Source organism: Corvus moneduloides, chromosome 15 (genome assembly GCF_009650955.1).
Source record: "Corvus moneduloides isolate bCorMon1 chromosome 15, bCorMon1.pri, whole genome shotgun sequence".
In the NCBI taxonomy this organism is placed as follows: Eukaryota; Metazoa; Chordata; class Aves; order Passeriformes; family Corvidae; genus Corvus; species Corvus moneduloides.
This window is the reverse complement of record NC_045490.1, coordinates 18,712,162-18,728,332: the sequence shown is the minus strand read 5'-3', so window position 1 is coordinate 18,728,332 and position 16,171 is coordinate 18,712,162. Positions and strand designations below refer to the sequence as shown.

Below are 16,171 nucleotides of genomic sequence, written 5' to 3'. Positions count from 1 at the left end.
GGCGCGGGGCGCGGAGCGGAGCCCGGCGCGGGGCGCGGCGGCGGCCGAGAGGCTCCATCCGCCCGGCGGGGCTGGCCCGGCCCGGGGGGACGCGGGGGGGCACTTGCTGATGATCGGAAGTTACTGACAATAAGCACCTTCATCCCCCCAAAGGCGGAGAGAGGGAGAGGAGGAGGAGGAGGAGAGACAGGGGGAGAGGAGAGCTGATGCCTGACGAGTCACTCGGCGGAGGCAGAGCGGGCGGTACCACAACTTCCCAGCGGCGCGGAGCGGCGCGGAGCAGCGCGGCGCGGATCGGAGCTCGCCGGCCGGATCGCTCCCATGTCAGCGCGGCGGCGGGGGACTGCGCTCCGCTAGCGACCAGCCGCCGGCCAACCCCCTCCTCGCCCAGCGATGTATTCACTGCTCTCAGCCTGCACTTGCCTGTAAGGATTATGGCATATTTCTAAATTTTTTTTTTTTTCATTTTTAAAAAATATTTTTAATTTTTTTTTAAAACTTTCATTCTGGAGGCTCGGTTGCATTTTCCTTGCAGCCAGGTGGTAATGGGGACCTGAGCCTTTCTATAAGCAGAGCATCGCTCTGCACCCTTTAAAAAATTGCAAACAAAAACAAAGCAAAAAAAAAAAAAAAAATCAACTTCAACCATTTTACCGCATCATTTGATCTTTTGTTGCTTTTTTTTTTCTCCTCTCCAGATGTTTACATTTCCTGCTGCTGTGCTTTCAGGTACAGGTACGTGTCCTTTCTGTCCTCTCTCGCTTTTGGTTGTAAAATAGAAACAAAGGCGGCGTGCTGACCTCGAGTGCCAGGCAGGTTTGGCTGGGGCTTTCACTTGTTTCCCTCTAGTTTTTATGGCTGTATTAAACCGAGCCCCGCACCAGATGCTGGAGTGTCACTTGCCCCGGACCGGGGCTTCCCCTTGTGTTCAGCTCCCGTTCCGTGCCCCGTTGTGCTTGACCGCCGGTGCGGGCTGGGGTGCAGCCGGTGCGCCGGTAGCCTGCCGTAGCGGGATCCTCTGGAGTGCATTAGCCTGGCTAATGATGTGAGAGGGAGTGCTGGACTCTCCTTGCACAATGTTGATTGATGCACTTGCCTTGGAAGAGCCGGCGCTCTCCTGCTCGCCCTTTTTCCCGTTCTTTTTTTTCCCCCTTTTTTTTTTTTTTTTTTTTTGTGGTTGGTTGGGTTTTTTTGGATTTTTTTTTTCTCTTCCCCTCTTCGAGAACTCACTCCCAAAAACTGATGCTTTGAAAAACACAAGTTTCCCTAGCCAGGAGAAGGAGGCTGCGTGTTCCCTCCCCATTATTCAGTAGAACGCCGTCCAAGTCAGCTCCAGCCTTTGATCCTGCCTCGGCAGGAATGAAGCCGTTGGAGGAACACCGTGAGCGAGGCTCTGCAGCCCAGGTGCCCGGGGATGGGGAAGGCAGCTGCCCCCGTGGCCACGCACCCCACTGCCAGAGGGATTTTAGCTGGGCATCCCGGAGCAGACCCACCTGCGGGGCCGGGCACAGCAGGTGCCACTTCTCCGGTGGCTCCAGCCACCCTCCCGCCAGGGCTGGGGGACACTTGTGCCACCCCCTGGCGCCAAGCTGTGCTTTGGCCGGGATTGCACCTGCTCACCCTCTCCGGATCCCCAAGGGCAGCAAGAGATAGTCCTGGATGAGCACGGCCTTGGAGGGGGCTCCATCCCTCTGGCCAAGCTAAAACCCAAACCAGCCCTATCCCCTGCTCTCCCACCCATCCAAAAAATCCCCGATCACTGTTTTGCCTCATCCCCTCCAAAAACTGCAGCTCGAACCCAGCACCAGTAGAGCCTCCCCTGGTGGAGCAGCCTCCCCAGCAGGAGAGGATCCACAGCTGTAAAATACCCTGCGGTTGGAAGGTGTTTGCTCTGTTTCTCTGGTGCGTGTTTTTTTTCAGCCCGAGGAATACCAGGCTGCGCGGGGCTCGCAGCGCCGGCACCCTTTGCAGCGGGGAGACTTTTTTTGCGCTTGTGCGGTAACTGAAGTTAATCAGCCCTCCAGCCCCCTTCCTCTCCCCCTCCCTTCGGTGCTTTTAGTGAATCAGAAAAAGTTTGGCTGGCTGCCTGGAAAGCACTTGCTAAAATCTGATCTCTTACTTCAGCAGCCTTAAAACAAAGTTATTGGCATTTATACAGTTGGAGCTCGCAGGCTTCCAAAGCAATAAAATAATAAAAAAAAAAAAAGGAAAAAAAGAAGAAAGCTCAGTGCTCTGGTGCTATTAGAACCATACTTGCTCCCTTTCGTGCTGATTTTGCAGCATTCTGGGGGACGTGAGGTGGGATGGCTGCGCTGGGCTCTGCGGAGGTGTCCTGGCTGCGGCTGGAGGGGCGGCGGAGCTCGCTGGGTGTCACACGGAGAGCGGAGCTGCGCCGGCGATTAGCGTTGGGAGCCAAAACATTAGATTAGTCATACTCGAGGGCCTTCGAGTGAGTGTTTACAGTATTAATGGTAGATGAAAAGATGTGAATGCTGTAAGTTTTTATTGCCCATTTTGTTACACTTTCTTTCTGGATTTATTCATGGGATTACATGTTTTGAGCCTGAATGGGAGTGAGGGATTATAGGATTTCTTTTATAATGATCAGTTTGGGTAGGAGTTAGCCTTTGGTGAACTGAAGTAAATTAATGCATCACTTAGGTTTAATATTTATTTAGTCTAAAGGAAGTTGTCTAGTTTTGCTTAAAGGGCTCTGTGTTGTATTGGGGAGATTTAAGAGCTCCTGAAGTGGATTATATTCTAAGGCTGCCTTTTGCCCTGCGTTCAAGCCGTGATCTGTGGCCTGTCCCATGTGCTGGTCTTAGAATTACTCTCCTCTGCTGCTGCCTGGTACCCTGTGGCTCTGTGTGCAGAGGTGGAAATCCCTCCAGCATGTGTGGGGCTGGAGAGATTCTGGGACAAAACACAGTGGTTTGGGTATGTTCTGAGTGTTTTGGTAGCTCCCCATGTACGAGGGCTGTGGTGAGTTGATGTGTGAGCTGCTGCAGTTCCGTGGTCGGGGGCTCAGCTCTGGCTAAAAGCTTTCTCACAGACCCCAAGGCACCCCGCAGCCGCTGGTGGGTGACCTGGCAGCTGTAGCATCTCCTGTGGGCAGGTTGTGGCAGCACTGGGGTGGTGTTCCCCAGCCCTGGCCACAGGGAGGTTGGAGGGTCGGGAGTTGCCAGGAGCAGGATTTGGACCCCTGGATGAGTCAGACTCCCCCAGGGCTTGGCCATCGTGTGACATTTCCACCAAGGAGCACAGGGACCAGCACGTGGCGGGGCAGAGGGGAGCACTGCTGGGGCGTGGGTGCAGCACAGCCCTGGGAGCAGCCCTGGACCTCACAGGGCTGCCTGGAGGACAGGTAATCCACCAGTCCCTTCCCCTGCAACAGCAATGGCCCTGCCTTGTTTTCTTCTCTTGCATCTTAGAAGTCCTTCTGATGCTTGGGGTTGCTGCAGTTCCAGAGCAGGGACACTGGATACCCTCGTGGACCCTGGAGACATTAATTTATTTATGCAGGTTGTTCTTAGGGATGCCCTTTCGCTGGTGGTTACTGAACTCTCCCGCTATCATGTGTCTTTGGCATCCTTCAGTTTATTCTCCTACCTTTTCACACTTCCAGGAGCAATTTCTCTTCTATGTGCTTTTTTGTTCTGTATATCCCAGAGTGGTTTTGGGGTTGGCTTTGGAGTCAATCTCTTCTCTTCAAGCAGGTGAGAAACCCCAGAAGCACCTTGCACAGTTGGAGGGGATTGCCCCATGGTGTGCTGGCTCTGGCAGCACCAGTGACTCTGAGGATAACAGGTTCAGGGACATGGGATCTCAGAGGGCCCCCTTTGCCAGGGCAGATGGGGGCTGGAGGCAGCTTCAGTGTAGGTTGAGCAGTAGGATGTGAGGTTTTGAGTGCTATCCTGGTTTGCAAGAGCTTCCAGCCCTTCTGTCCCTGAGCCACCTCGAGTGATGGCCAGGCAGAGCATGGGGCGATGCCGGCGTGGGCTGCCCTGGCTGTGCTGTGGAGCAGAGGGTGGTCCTGCCTCAGCCTCTCCCCTGCCCTGATAAACCTCGCCGTGATCTCCTACATGGAGTGCATCTGTCTTAGATTATGAAGAGGTCCCTGATAGGGCCAAATCCTTTGCTTTTATGGCTCTTGTAGGTTAAGATCCAGCTTTGGAATCTGATCCAGAAGCAAACAGGAGGTCAGAGGAACGCACAAGGCAGCACTGGGCTATTTTCACATCTGCTGGTGTTGTGTAAGAGGAAGGCTGCTGTGCACCATGCCAATAGCAACTTATGTTTCTCCTAAGCTCCTGTGCAGCGACAGACAGTTATTGTTTGGGGCTTTGTAAAGTGAGACACGGAGAAGTGTTGCTTCCACACGTTCAGTGAGCCAGATCCTGCGGTCTGGCGAAGCCACACGCAGCACATGTCGGAGGCGTGAGCCTGCTGAGCAGCTTCCTCCCCTCTCCCTGTCTGCTGCTCCACAGCTGTCCTCCCTGGGACAAGCAGGACGAGTGCTGGGTGCCACCGAGTGGCTCTGGGGATACCACTGTGGAGAAGCCAAAGGTGGTCCTGGTCACAGCCTGCCCAGCTCGCCTGGCCACACTTTCTGTGGGTGTGCAGCAGTTGTAGAGCCACAGGTCCCTGCCTGCCCAGCCTTTGCCCTCCTGGTGACAGCACCGAAGGCAGGGTGCCGGACTGCACGTCACCAGCAAGGTTATTCTCATGTCTACCCTCCCCGCAGAAGGGCACCCACCTGCCTTTGTCCTCCTTGGGTGGCACAATGTCTGCCTGGAGGTGACGGCCAAGGCTGCGTGTGCTGCCAGGGACAGAGCTCTGGCCATCCCTACATTGCTGTGGGATGGGGCAGGTAGTACCTCCATGGGCTGTGCTGCTCCCTCCTCGTGGTCAAGCCCTGCATGCCAAGACTCGATGGGGCCCAGAGCCCCCCAGGCTGGGTGATCCCCTGCCTGCCCTCTCTGCTCAGCCTGGACTGGGAACACTGCGTCCTTGGCACAGCATCCCTGTGCCAGCCCCTGCCTCCTGCTCCACGAGGGTGGAGAAGTCATGCTGAGAAGGACGGAATATCGCAGATGTGGTCTGTGAAAGGCTGGGCAGCTCTCTGTTGGTTTTTCAGAATGGACCTGAGTGATTATTAGGCAGTGAGAAGACCAGAGGACCGGCGTGAGCAAAGCCTGATTTAATGAGCAGAGGAGCTCAGCGATGCTGAAGTGCATGGCCCCATCATGGGCTGGAGCTGATGGCATGGTCCCTGGCTCTGGCTCCGCGCTGCTGCTGGACTCCTGGTGGTGGATGCAGCTCCTGATGGTGTGGCTCTGCTGGCCTGCAACCTGCGGGGGCAGGGTCCTGTTGCATATGAAATCGTTTGTTCCAGTTTCAAATGCCCTTGCTCTCCAGGAAACAACCATGTGGCTTGCCACAAGGGATTTTTATTCCCTGCTGCTGACTCATTTCACCAGACTATGAAGTGGTGTGTGCTGAAGCTGCCCTATATATCCTGCTTCTGCCTCCTGAACTTTGGAGATCTTGGGCTTGTGGAGGAAGAGGAGACGTTGGAGCAGGGACGCTGAGAGCTGAGCGGCAGTGGGCTGGTGCTTGGGCTGATGCGTGCTGGGGCTCTCCTGTGGGAGAAGCGAGACTCAGCTTAGCTTGGGGTGAGAGCAGGTGTGGGTCTTGCTCCTGCACAGATGGGAACGTGCAGCCTGTGCCCCACCAGCCGCTGTCGGCTGCCTGCCCTGGGCACACCCTGCCTTTGCTTCTCGCTGAAGGTCCCCAGCCCTTCAGAGTGCTGGGACAGGTTCTCTGCTACAAAGTCCCCCCAAAGATGTTCAGCAGGAAGATTTGCAAAGCTGTTTCCAGATTCTCACCCCAGTGGGGCTGGCACAAACGTGAGCTGCTTCAGCGTTTGGGGGCTTGGCTTTCTGGGTGTGCCGTGGCAAGCAGCAGAGCAGAGCTGCTTGGAGGCTTTGCCCTGCACCCCTGCATGAGTGCAGTTTGCTTTTCCAAAGCTCCAGACATGTGCCAGGTGCTTCAGAGGAACAGAGATGGACGTGGGCATTGTTGAGGAATTGTTGTTCCTTAGAAAAGGAGCCATGAGATTCAGATTTTAACTGGATGCAGCGTGGTGGGGTTGTAATTGTATTTCTGCTTTGCTTTCCATTTTGCACCTGACATGTACAAGGCTGGATGGAGGCGAGTGGTGCACGGTTCAGAGCAGTGTGGGGTTTGAAGTGGTGCGAGGTTCAGCAGGGTTCGGAGCAGTGTGGGATTCTGAGTGGTGCGGGGTTTGGAGCAGTGTGGGATTCACAGGAGGAATTCCTGCTCAAGCTCGAAACTGGTTTCTGCTTGTAGAGCAGCTTGGCCGTAGCGTACCAAGGTGGGAGAGAAAAGAGCAGAATGGGCGAAGGGTGGCACTGCCCGAGCTCTGTGGGGGTGTTTGGGATGTGCTGATGCAGCTGGTGGTGGGAGTGATGCTGAGGGCTGCAGGAGACTCAGGGAGGATGAGCAGCACTGGAGGCTCGGGCAGCCACACCAAGTATTTGCTTTTGCTGTAAGCTGATAGCGCCGAGCTGCTCGGCCGGGCCGGTGGGTATCTCCTTCTGCTGTGGGAGGCTGAGCTCAAGAGAGACTTCCCTGGGACCGAAAATCATTATTTTGGATCTATAAAGCTACTTCACAGATCCTTGGGAGTATTTTTATGTATCTCTTCCTTTCCTTAGGACTTTTGTTGTACTCGCTCCTCCCTTGCAGAGCTGCTTTTGCTTTGTTTTCCCACAGATAGGGATACTTTAGATATCAGTTGTGATAACTGCAGGTGAAAAATGTGTTCATGGAACATGATTTAAAAAGGGAAAAGAGGAATGGCTGCTGTTGGTGCCTGGGCAGGGATGGGGATACCTGCTGCCAGGGTCTCTGCCTGGGGTCTGTGAGCTGCTCTGGCCCTGGGAAGCCTGGGGTAGGTCATGCTGGGGGAGTTGGAAGCCCTGGGCCCAGGGAGGCCCCTAAATGCCCTCCTGTCTGTGAGATGCTCTGCTGCTGAGACCAGCAGGCTTCCACCTGAATATCTGTTGCCCAGACAGGTCCAGACATGATTTCTTTTCTTTCCTTCCCTGGGTTTTTGTGTTTTGATCACCTCCTGTGCCATAACAGCAGGTACAAGCAGAAATTATGCAGAGCTGTGCAATGTGCTGCCTACCTGGTATGTCGCCTCTGTGTCCTGGTACCTCTCCAGATGTCCATGGAGGATTAGGCATCCGGCAAAGCAGCTGGAGGGAAAGCTAGAAAAAAAAACCCCCAAAATATAAAAGACTGTCTGGCTCTGCCAAAGTATATTCCTATTGCCATTCAGCAGCCTCGCCATAGCATGAAGAGAAAGAAAGGGGAACAGAGAGGAAGGAGGAGGCTTAGCCTGTCATGGTCTGTGTGTTTCCCTTTGTGCAACCTCCTCACAGCCCCAGGGGCTGCAGTGGGTGGGAGCCGACGTGCCAATCTTCCCCCTCCAGGGGCTGGGCTGTGGGTCTGTGCCCTGGTGCTTCCCTGTGGGGCTGCCTTCCCTGGGCACTGCTTCCTCAGCTCCCTGCCTGCTCTGCCCACACAAACAGCTGCATTCCAGGCTGAGCCACATGGCAGTGTCGTCCACGTAGTGACAGCGCATCCTCCGCCCTTGCCAGGCTCTGCTCACCCCCTGCTCACTGTCTGTCTTTGCCTTTGCGTGGAGTTATTGGTTCTGCTGCAGCCGGGAGAGCCGGAATGCCTTCACCCTCCGGAGCTCAGAGTGCAAGGACAGTGCCTGATGTTCCCCCTGCACATGGGCTGGTGCTGCTCTGGCTGAGGGCTGGAGCTGGGCTGGTGCTGATGTTTGAGTTTGCTGCTGATGCTGGCTGAGGTCAACGTTGCTTTGGAGGCTGTGGGAGGAGAGGGGAAGATCTGAGGCTGTGGCATTGGGGTAAAAGGCCTCAAGTTGCATCAGGGAAGGTTTAGATGGGATATTAGGAAAAATTTCTTCAACAAAAGCGTTGTCAAGCACTGAAAGTGTGGAGTCGCTGTCCCTGGAAGTGTGGATGTGGCACCTGGGCACACGGTTTAGCCATGGGCCTGGCAGTGCTGGGTGAACAGGTGGATTGGTGGTCTTAGAGGATTTTTCCAACCTAAATGGTTCTGTGATAAGAGGTGGGCAGTGGGGAATGGTCCATCCTGCTCACTGCTGTGTGATGGTGGGAGATGAGGCAGAGTCCAGCCCGTGGGCTCACCCACGTGGAGCTGGAAGAGGGGCAGGCTGGGGGTGCTGGGATGTGCCCGAGGCAGAGCCCCAGTGGTGGCCAGACTGAGGGGCTGGATCTGGAAACAACCATGGGATGGCACTGAGGGGAAGCAGGGTGGCGAGGGGCCCAGTGTGCCCTGTGGTGCCTCTGTTCATCTTCTAAAATCCAAATGGATGGATGCTAAACCTTGGTGAAGGTCCCAGAGAAGTGCATATTGTGTGGATAGAAATACCAGGATGCAGCAATTAATAACAGATTGCTCTTACTACAAGGTATTCCCAGCACTCCTTAGTCCTCCCAGTTCCTTTTTCTCCTGCTATGTATTTCAAATCCCTTTTTTTCCTGCTAGAATACTATCTTTGGCACCATTTTGAAGGACAGCTTGTTTTGTATCTTTTGGAATACCCTGAGCTACTCTTGCACAGAAATCCAGAATTAACAGAAGAATGCAGGGAGCAGTGGTGAGCCTGGTGAATGACTGTGCAGTGTGTGCTGGGTGTCTGTGGCCATGGCTGCTGGGATGGGAAGCCCTGGGAATACAAATTAGAAAGTGGCCTGAAGGACATTTTTGATAGAAGGGCATTTTGCTGCTGCTCTGATGCTTTTTATCATTGAAGAGAGGGATGGTCTGGGAAGCTGGCAGTGCTGTGGCCACAGGGACTGGGGTCACTTCCTTCCTGTCAGACCCTGGGTGATTCCTCACAGTGCGGCTGCATTGCTGCTCCCCTTGGAGTGTCGGGTACAGTCCTGACCAGATGATCCTATTTCCTTTCCCAGGGTGAATTCAAGTCAGAGGTGGAATTGGACTGGGTTGTGGGAATGTAGGAATGAGCAGCTAGTGGAGTGTGTACTCCATTTCCAGTCGTGTTCCCCAGCTCTAACGTGGAAGCTGCTTTTGACCCCCTTCCTCTCCCAGGCCAGAGGGTTACGATCCCATATGAGCAGCCCCAGCCCCTGGGTGTGAGGCTGCACTGCAGGACTGCACGGTGTGGTGCAGTATTGATTAGCTGTACAATAAATTATGATCTATGTAGTGCAGGTTTCTGACCCCGTGGTCGCGACCTTGCTGTGATTGGGGAGAGTCCCGGCCAGCTGAGATCAGGACAGCAAACAGCCCCCCAGCAATCGATGGGAAACCAGCAGCTCTGCTGCAGGAGCAGCGCTGGGGGCTGCCTGCACAGGGCACCTTTGTCCCGGGGAGCAGGTGGTGCTACAAACTTCCCCTGGAATTAAATGTGAAATTCCATGTTGGGAGTTGGGCCGTGCCAGCCTGACCACGGGCTGTGGGGATGGGAGGGACTCTGTGTTTGCCATCGGGGTTCTCAAAGCTGGAACATCTCAGGCTGGAAGGGAGGAGTGAGGGCAGCTCTGGCCAGCACAGAGGGTCTGCCCTGCTCATCACGGAACCAGAATGGTTTGGGTTGGGAAGGACCTTAAAGCCCATCTTGTTTCACCCCCTGCCATGGGCAGGGACACCTTCCACTGTCCAACCTGGCCTTGGACACTTCCAGGGATGAAGGATCCACAAATTCTTTGGACCAGTGCTCCTCAGCATCTTTATTTGCAAATTGGATTCAGGGATACTGAGTTTGAAGAGATACTTAAGTAAATTTGCAGATGATACAAAATTTGGAGTAGCTGTTGACTCCCTTGAAGGCAGAAGGGGGCCTTGCAGAGGGACCTGGACTAATGAGAAGGCTGGGAAATCACCAACAATATGAGGTTTTAAGAAGGGCAGGTGCTGGATTCTGCAAGTGGGATGGGGCAGCCCTGGATATACAGATGGGAATGAGATGCTGGAGAGCAGCCCCTGGAAAGGGACTTGGGGGTGCTGGTCCATGGCCAGTTGGATGTGAGTCAGCAGTGCCCTGGAGCCAGGAGGGACATCCCTGTCCTGGGGACATCAGGCTGGGCCAGGGAGGGATTGTCCCGCTCTGCTCTGGGCTGGGGCAGCCTCACCTCCAGTGCTGGGGCACTTTGGGTGCCACAACATCAGAGAGATCCAAAGCTGCTCCAGAGCGTCCAAAGGAGGGAGCCGGGGCTGGGGAAGGGTCTGGAGGGGCCGCCCGAGGAGCGGCTGAGGGCACTGGGCTGGTCCAGCTGCAGCAGAGGAGCTGAGGGCAGAGCTCCCCGGGGCTGCAGCTCCTGCCCAGGGCAGCGCAGGGACAGCTCCGAGCTCTGCTCCTGGGCCAGGGACAGCACCCAGGGAGCGGCTGCAGCTGGGCCAGGGCAGGCTCAGGCTGGAGAGCAGGGAAAGGTTCTTCCCCAGAGGGTGCCGGGCACTGCCCAGGCTCCCCAGGGAATGGGCACAGCCCCGAGGCTGCCAGAGCTGCCAGGGGTGCACAGGGTGGGGTTGCTGGGGTGTCTGTGCAGGCCCAGGAGCTGGATTGATGATCCTGATGAGTACCTTCCAATTCAGAATATTCAGTGATTCTCTGGCAATCTGTGCCAGTACCTGACCACCTCTGAGGAAAGAATTTCTTCCTAACATCTAATCTAAATCTCTCTTCTTTTACTTTAAACTCATTCCCCCTTGCCCTATAATAAATGGGAGCAGTCTGCTAGCGAGGCAGAGGGCTTGCTTTGTGCTGTTTATGTTGAAAGAGTAGGTAATAGGAATTTAATTGCTGTTTAAATGTAGCAAACAAGAAAATGGAGTTTATTTGCTCAGCTTTCATTTCTGGGAGCCTGATTTCCCCAGTGTGCACCATCACCGTGTGTGTCAAGAAGCTGAGCACCACCAGGTTCAGTTGTGGGGTTTCACTTCCAAGGGAAATTTGTGCAAAGTCTGACCTGAGGTCAGCAAGGCTGAGCGGGCAGAGCTGCTCTGTGCTGGGTGGTGGCCCGGGTGGGTGGCACCTGTGGGTGTCCCCAGACCAGGCAGGGACCTGGGGGTGTCCTGACCAGGCACGGGGCTTTGCAGCATCCCCGTGCTGTGGGTGTGGATGCTGGTGGCTCAAAGAAAGGGCTCTTGGGGAATCCCCAGCTTCATGACACAAGGTCTCACGTCGTGTCTGCCCATGTCTGGCCTGAATTACCCCCCAGCAGCTTTTTTCCCACTGCTGCTGACTGGTGAGGGATGCAGCAAAATGTGTGGGGTTCTCCCTGGTGCCCCTGAGCTGTGCTGGGATGCAGTGATTTTAACACCATTTTCTTTTTTCCCCTATTTCAAACATTTCAAAAACAGATTTATTTTCCAAAACTGTTGAGAATTGCTCCCTGAAAATGGGAAACCTGCAGTCTAAATTAATTAATGCCAAACAAGACTTTTCCCTCGCTCAACAAAGCAGAAAGATAAGAAATCCTATTTGCCTGGCATTTGCAGTGTAAATATTTCCAGGCAGAAGTGTGGCTAATAGAGATCAGAACAAATCTTCTATTAGGAAACAAACTCGGCTTTCCTTTTCTGGCCCTGGGCTTGCGTGTTTGTTATATCGGATCCTGAAGGCAGATTGACAGTTTGGTTTGGATTGAAGTCAACACATGGTTTATGCCATATTTTTGATAAGGCTCAGTAGTAATCCGATTTTTTTTTTTCCAGGCTGTCTTTAGTACACAAGCAGCAGAATTGTCCATTCCTGGGAATATTTTTTCAGTGAAGCCATTGAGAAATTTTTTTCTGGAGGGAAGTTGAAATTACTTGTTTTAAAAACTCTTAAAATCCCAAGTAAAATTGAAATCCATTAACTGCAAGCTGTAAGCTTGATATGAGCTGGGCAAACTTCAAGCTATTTTATTAACTGATCTAGAGAGTGTTTCCTTTAAATACCTTTGGAAAGGCAGAGAGGAGGAGAGTGGCTCATGCAGGGGGAGCAGAGCAGGTCTCTGTGCTTTGCCAGAGCAGCCAGTTCTGACCAGCAGGAGTAAAAACTGCCACCAATTGCACCTGTACGTGCTTGTGAGCTCAGGTTTCTTCATGGGAATAACAGGCACTGCCACTGGCTGCTGCTTCCCTCCTCAGTGTGTCCCAAAATGGGCTTTGGGGTGCCCTCGGCCCCTTGGGTACAAATAGCTGTGTATTTGTATGGTATCGATTTATTCTGATTATAAATAGGCTTCACTCTCCAAAGCGAGTGTCTTTTTGTCATTACTGTGTTCCCTAGAAAGAAAGTGGGGGAAAAAAGTAGAAAAATTGGGAACAGGAAGGACCAAAGGAGGAATTGCTTGCTGCCTTTGAACTCTGTGCCTCAGCAGCTCTGTGCCTGCACACCCGTCTGCAAAGCTGTGGCTCTGCCCTCGCTGGAGGATCCAGAGAGCTGTTGTGGCTCATTTTGTGGCCACCTCCATCTCTGATGCCGGTGTGGAAGCTTCCGGATGGTGTTGTTTAATCAGGATGAAATGGATGCCAGAGTTGTCTTTGGTGCTTGAAGGTAACTGGTGCTGGCAGGACCTGCTGGGTGATTGTTCAGTGCCAGAAGTGGGCACTGGAAAAGCTCTGACTTGATGGTGATGCTGAAAGCAACTGAGATACCTGTGCCAGCTGTATATTAACTGCCTAGAAAATGGAGTTAATGGAGCTGAACATTGCCTGCATCTGCATCATTTGAAGCTGCCTCCAGCAGCAGGTTGTGCTCAGCAAGGGGCTTAGGTGAGCTCTGCCCTGAGTGACAGCTCCTGGGACGTGTCATGGAGTGAGGTCCCTGTCCCTCAGCAACTGGAGTGGGTTCCCTGCATCCCTCTGTGCCGGGTGAGTGGGAGAGCTCCAGCCTCAAACAGGAAATGTCTGTTTGCACAATTAGCGTGGCCCCTTCCTTCCCTGGGAGCAGAATGGTTTATTGATTTCTGTGGCCCACTCACCCCCACCTATTCAGCAATAATGACCCTTCCACACCAACTCTAAATCATCCCAGCCTGCCTCGCCCCTAAGCCCTCTAATCTTTTTGGGTTGTTGTTGGTATTTATGCTCGTGGAGGTTTATGATCTGTCGGCGCTGGCTGCTGAAATGCTTTATTTATCCATAGGCTGGGCCACACAGGGAGCGTCCTTATTCTGGTATCATGTTCAGGATGCTGTAGTTAAGGGTTGTGTCAGCACTTCCATGCACAAACCTTGTTATTCAGGGGTTTTGCAGTTCTGTGGAAAAGAAAACCAGTGACCTGGCACGGCGAGGGGAGGCTCAGAGGCACACATGAAAGCCGAACAACCCACTGCCCATTTAGGGATTATTAGATGGGCAACCCCTCTCCTTGAGGAAAACAGCCAAAAACATCCTCCTCCCTTGGTTTGATTTTGTGCAAAGACAACCCTCTTTTGTGTGCTTGTATTGGGGTCGGATGGGGAGAACACAGTGAGGCAGGACGCTGGCTGGGATCCTCTCTGGATACTTAAACAAACCTCGGGCTGGTGCGGAGCAGAGCTGCCTTCTCCTCGGAACATGCCGGCTCTGGAGGGCTCGGGAGCTGCTCCCGGGGCCTCCTGGTCCAGCCCCGGCAGCCCTGGGAACAGCAGGTGATGTGGTTTGTAAATGTGATTTATGGCCCTGCTAGTGCAGGAGCTTGCGGGCTTATAAATTATTTGGAGATTTCTCAATAATAGAGGGAGCGTGGTATGAACAGGAGAGATAATAGGGCTTGAGAACGTATTTCAAAGTGCTTTTGGGGAAGGAGAAGTTCCGTGACTGCTGGCAGGTGTGGGGTGGTCCCGGCTGTGCTGGAGGAAGAGCCTTTACAGACCAACCCAGCCAGCATATTTTCTATCTCTCCCTCTCAGTGCTGATGGGTTTTGTGGGCGCTCCACGAGTCAGCCTGGAGCAGAGTTGATGACTTGGAGCAAAGACGCTCATGGAGCCCTTCAGCCCAGAACAACGGGTTGGGGCTGGCATCGAGGGTGACTTGTGTCGACAGAACTGATCAGTCCTCAGGCAGGAGCAGGCAGTGGTGAAGCACTGAGGGAGCTGACAAAAAAGGTGGAGAGACAATGTACAAGGTCGTGTAGTGCCAGGACAACAGGGAACGGCTTCCCACTGCCAGAGAGTAGCTTTAGATGGGATATTAGGAAAAAGTGCTTCCCTGTGAGGGTGGGCTGGCCCTGGCACAGGGTGCCCAGAGCAGCTGCGGTTGCCCCTGGATCCCTGGCAGTGTCCAAGGCCAGGCTGGACATTGGGGCTGGGAGCAGCCTGGGACAGTGGAAGTGTCCCTGCCCATGGCAGAGTGTTGGAATGAGGTGATCTTTGAGGTCCCTTCCAACCCAGGCCAATCTGTGATTCATTCTGTGGTTCCTTGGGAAGGGGACTCCGTGGCAGGGCGTTTCCACAGAGGGAAATCAGGATGCCAAACCTCTGCTCGATCCTTTTGTTAGCAGGTACCGGGTTGGTGTGACTGGCAGCCCTCAGCTCCTGCTCCAAAGCCTTTTTCTCCTCTCTGGGATGGTGCCAGCAGGTCTAGCAGGACTCTGCCACCGTGCTGGGCAGGCTGGAAGCAGCAGTGATGGCCCAGCTGTGCTGTTGTCCGCATTCCCTTCCCTCTCTTTGCTTAGGAGCCTCCAGCGTCGTTTCCACACCTTCGCCTGCCTTGGGCACAGCAGTGCTGGGCACCCCTCGGCCCCTGCAGGAACAGGGCAGATGAATTTTATGTCACCTCTGTCTCCTTTCTGGGAATTTTGGGGTTTGGCACAGCTGTGTACTTTGCTCTTTAAAGAGGGTTGTGTGCCTGACTCTTCCAACAGTTTCTGAAGCCAGGGCTCCTCTGATATTCCCAGCATCCCTGGTACGTGGGAACTGGAGGGAGAAACAGGAATGCCAGTGATAGTATTTTATTGGGTTTTTAGACCCAAGGAGAAGTCACTGTCTCTCTGAATCATAGCTTGAAGTTTGCAGAGATCTTCACATACAACTTCTTTTCCTGCTTTGACTCTTGGGATCAGCCTGGCAGCTGGGGAGGGGCAGGTCCACAGTGACCCTTGCCCTGTCCAGCCACGCCGGGCAGCATCAGCCCGGCTGTCACAGGCTTTGTGTCACTGGGGCATGGAGGGAGCAGAGAGCCTGTCCCTGAGCTGGGCATCCCTGTGGGGTGTTGGAATGGAGCTCTGAAAGTGAGATCAGAGATACAAGACTTTTTTTCCCTGCTGATATTAGGGGTCCTGTAACCCTGGAGGCTGCTGTGAATTTCCCGGTTTCCAGGGGCGGTTTCCATACCATGGATTTGGTACTTGCCCTGAACCTCCAAATGTCTCTCTTCAGAGCAGTAAGCTGGAGATGGTGGGAGTGAAGAAGCAGCTTGGCTGAATGATGGAGGAGGCAAACTAAAAGTGTAGGAGGGGAGGGTTCCAGCTGTGGAAGGGATTTTGGGTCTCAGACAGGAAATGTCAGCCAGTCCAGAAAGCAGGCGTGAAAGAAACGGAGACAGGCTAGCGCAGATGAACCCAGGCAGAAGTGAGGTACCAGCAGCACAAATGTTCCCAGTGGAATGACTCCTGGAAGTTCAGTAAATCCCCCGACTGGCCTCCAGTCATTGTTAGGTGGATTAACCTCCCTGTCCTTGGACACAACCATTATTCCATATTCCAGCACTGCACAGAGGCTGCCGAATCATGGGATGATGAGTGAGCAGGGGCTCCTGAGGAGGTCCCTTCCCCGTGGTACCATTCCCACAGAGGGTCACTGGGTGTTAACTTGTCAGAATGAGCAGGAATGGAACCGATTGGAGCTCAGTAAAAGATTTCCAGAGAGGACACTTGATAGAGGAAGGTGACATGGGATAATTCAGCCGGGTCCCCAGGCATCTCTGCTGAATAGAGCTCTTAGAGGTCAGTGCTTGGGAGCTGCTGTGGGCACAGTTGTTGGCCACATCTCTGATTTCTTTGCAAATGCAGTGCCAAAAGGTACTTTGTGAATCCTGCCCTGAGCTGGTGTGCACTGCTCGGCAGTTGCCGTGTTTTACCCTAGAGGGAGT

The 16,171-nt window shown here is 53.9% G+C and overlaps 1 protein-coding gene across 1 annotated transcript in view; it reads left to right on the top strand.

Annotated features, from left to right (window-relative positions):
* The first annotated feature begins 73 nt into the window (after positions 1-73).
* Positions 74-16,171, top strand: part of FGF18 (fibroblast growth factor 18) — a 68,447-nt gene continuing 52,349 nt past the window's right edge. The window contains exons 1-2 of the mRNA XM_032125307.1: positions 74-425; positions 699-735. Of these exons, the coding sequence (XP_031981198.1) occupies positions 394-425; positions 699-735 (69 nt within the window). The 5' untranslated portion in view covers positions 74-393. The remainder of the gene's footprint in view (positions 426-698; positions 736-16,171) is intronic.